General features: G+C 45.5%; 1 protein-coding gene across 5 annotated transcripts in view; it reads left to right on the top strand.

Moving 5' to 3' along the window:
- Window positions 1-2,189, top strand: part of cracr2b (calcium release activated channel regulator 2B) — an 18,353-nt gene extending 16,164 nt beyond the window's left edge. For 3 of the 5 annotated variants that reach the window (XM_042703799.1, XM_031564630.2, XM_031564631.2), the window contains 3 exons: window positions 1-83; window positions 782-858; window positions 1,585-2,189. The exon at window positions 1-83 is cut by the window's left edge. In XM_042703799.1, coding sequence (XP_042559733.1) covers window positions 1-83; window positions 782-858; window positions 1,585-1,672 — 248 coding nt within the window. In that variant the 3' untranslated portion in view covers window positions 1,673-2,189. Of the gene's footprint in view, window positions 84-781; window positions 859-1,584 lie in introns of those variants that run through there. The other 2 variants (XR_006151670.1, XR_006151669.1) reach the window with 1 other exon arrangement.
- Window positions 2,190-2,689: the final 500 nt, after the last annotated feature.

The following is a 2,689-nucleotide window of genomic DNA, read 5'->3' as shown; positions in this document are numbered from 1 at the left end:
TGATGCTGCTTGGGAATAAGTCAGACATGGCAGAGAGGGAGGGGAGACAGGTGCCCCAGAGAGAGGGCCAGAAAGTGGCAGAGGTGGGGTACTTCACACGCACGCACGCACGCACGCACACAAACACATACACGCATGCACAGGCACTGTGAAAAACCGCTCGAGCCGGCCATCTCACCATGTGGGATGTATCCTGGTAGAATGGGGTTGCAGGCACGAACACACAACGCAGGAGACAGTGGCTTCCATAAAAATAGCTAGATTTATTTACAACGGCGTTTTTTAAAAACCCCAAAACATACAAACACAAACTGAACACACTAAAGCCTATACTAGACAAGGTACACCTCTGAGCATTCAGGTTTTGTCTAGTACCTAGTCCAAGCTCCATCCAGCATGTTCAGTCTGTCCTTCTCCTCCATGAAACAATGAGGTGCACCTTAAGTAAGGCCACCTTGGTCCAATTAAAAGGTAATTGGACCCCTCCACAAGGGTGGGGGAATCCGGACCCAACCATTTAGGTAGGGGAGTCCAGTCCTTCTTCCCTCATGGACCACCGTGAGAAGGGGGAGGGACTTCACCTTTTTACAGGCACACACACACAGACACACTCACACACACACAAACACACAAGCACACACAAACACATACACACACACACACACAAGCATGCACATATTTATTTTTATTCATATGAAAAAACACTTTTTACCTAGTGATCTTGTGTGTGTGTGTGTGTGTGTGTGTGTGTGTGTGTGTGTGTGTGTGTGTGTATCTACAGCGGTACCAGGCGGAATTCTTTGAGTGCAGTGCCAAAAGTGGACACAACGTCGTGGAGGCCATGACACAGCTGGCCAGGTGAGGCCCTCACACACACATCCCAATCTCTCCCTCATCACACACACACACACATCCCAATCTCTCCCTCCTCACACACACATCACATCCCAATCTTTCCCTCCAGTTGGTGTGTTTTCCCATCTTCACACTGAATGATCATTCATCTGCTGAGGCTCCTGGTCTGCGTTTCCCCTGAATCCACACACGCACGCACGCACGAACGCACGCACGAACGCACGCACGCACACACACACTCCTGCCCCTTGCTCCACACTAATGGGCACTAAATGAAAGGGAATATGGCCGACATTTGCTGGCTTGTAGTGTAAGCCCCTCAAATCCAGCTCTGTGGGCTCAGAAGCTGTTATTCCAGATTGCCATGACCTCTGACTTCTGGAAGCCCTTGAAAGGCGGCGGAGCCCGCGCTCTTATGCAGACTGGCGCTACCAGCCTGGACCTTAGCGAGCTGTGTGAGCAACAGTGGAATGCGTTTAGCGTTTATGGGCAGGAACTACACATCAGCCCAACACAGTCCATATGATTCACAAGAAAATCTATATTTTTAATCAGAAAGAGTGTCTTACCAAACACACCGTTTTGACTGGATGCAGTAAGTGTGTGCGTGCGTGCTGTAGATTAATGCATCCCCTGTGTGTGTGTGTGTGTGTGTGTGTGTGTGTGTGTGTGTGTGTGTGTGTGTGTGTGTGTGTGTGTGTGTGTGTGTGTGCATCCCCTCACTCTCAGGCTGCTCGCCCTACAACAGGACAGACAGTGCGAGAGCGCCCTTCTGCTCGGCGGCCAATCTACCGCTAGAGGGCGCTGTTGTAAATGATATGGAAGGCCCGTGAGGGAGTGCAGCGTCACATGTGGACACGGGTTGACAGACGGTGGCGCAGAACGGAACCCAACTTTTGAACCAGTGATTTAGGTTCAAGTTGATCAAAGGTCAACGCAGAAACAGACTGTGTTTTTTCTTTTCAAAATCTTCAACGATCCAAAGGAATGTAGCAAATGTTGAAAGAAATTATATGTTACAACTTTATGTTTGTTATATAGGGATGAAGTCAGGTAAATGTGCCACTTTTTGGTCAATTATCCTTAAACACCATTGAAATGTGCATCGGAACAACCAAGAGTGCTCTCAGTGCCAGTCAGTTCACCTCTACAATTCTGTGTTGAAAATAGAAAAGCAAAATTAAGTGTTTTAAGCTCCAGAGCTGTTTACGTAGCTACAGGATCTCCCCCTCTAATCAGGTCAAATGGGCCATGGATGAGGCTAGAAGGGGCTATTGAAATTAACTACAAGTATGCATCATTCTGATTAATAAAATCAAATATTGTTTATTGTATTCATTTTTCCCGTTAATCTGATACTTTAAGATAACTGTGTTTTCATGTGCTTGCATAAATTAGGTGGTATTAATGTAGCTAGCATTGTTAGCCTTTGTGCTAACAATATAAACAGCTAATAAGCCATTTATGTTGTGAATACACAGCGATAGCATGACAACACAGCTGCACTGAATTATTTAAGTTTTTGTGAGAGAGCTCCAATCTGTGCGTCCATCTGCGATGTGCCATATGTGCACCTTCTGTGCGTCATGTTTATGGCCAACAGTAAGAATATGACATATATAGGCTTAAATCTCAACCATTTGAATAATATTTGAATGTTTCTGAATAACATGTCATTATTTACCTAGAGTGAATTCAGAAGGTGGCCCATTTTACCTGAAATTTGTGGCCCATCTTATCTAACACCTAAAATGGGCCGGCAACTAAATTATGCTTTTATTAGCCTACATAAATTATCTATTTTGTGACTATAAACTTTCTTATCTGGTACAAG

Source organism: Clupea harengus, chromosome 3 (assembly GCF_900700415.2).
Source record: "Clupea harengus chromosome 3, Ch_v2.0.2, whole genome shotgun sequence".
Lineage (NCBI taxonomy): Eukaryota > Metazoa > Chordata > Actinopteri > Clupeiformes > Clupeidae > Clupea > Clupea harengus.
The sequence above is the reverse complement of the archived record's forward strand: the minus strand, read 5'-3'. Positions and strand labels throughout refer to the sequence as shown.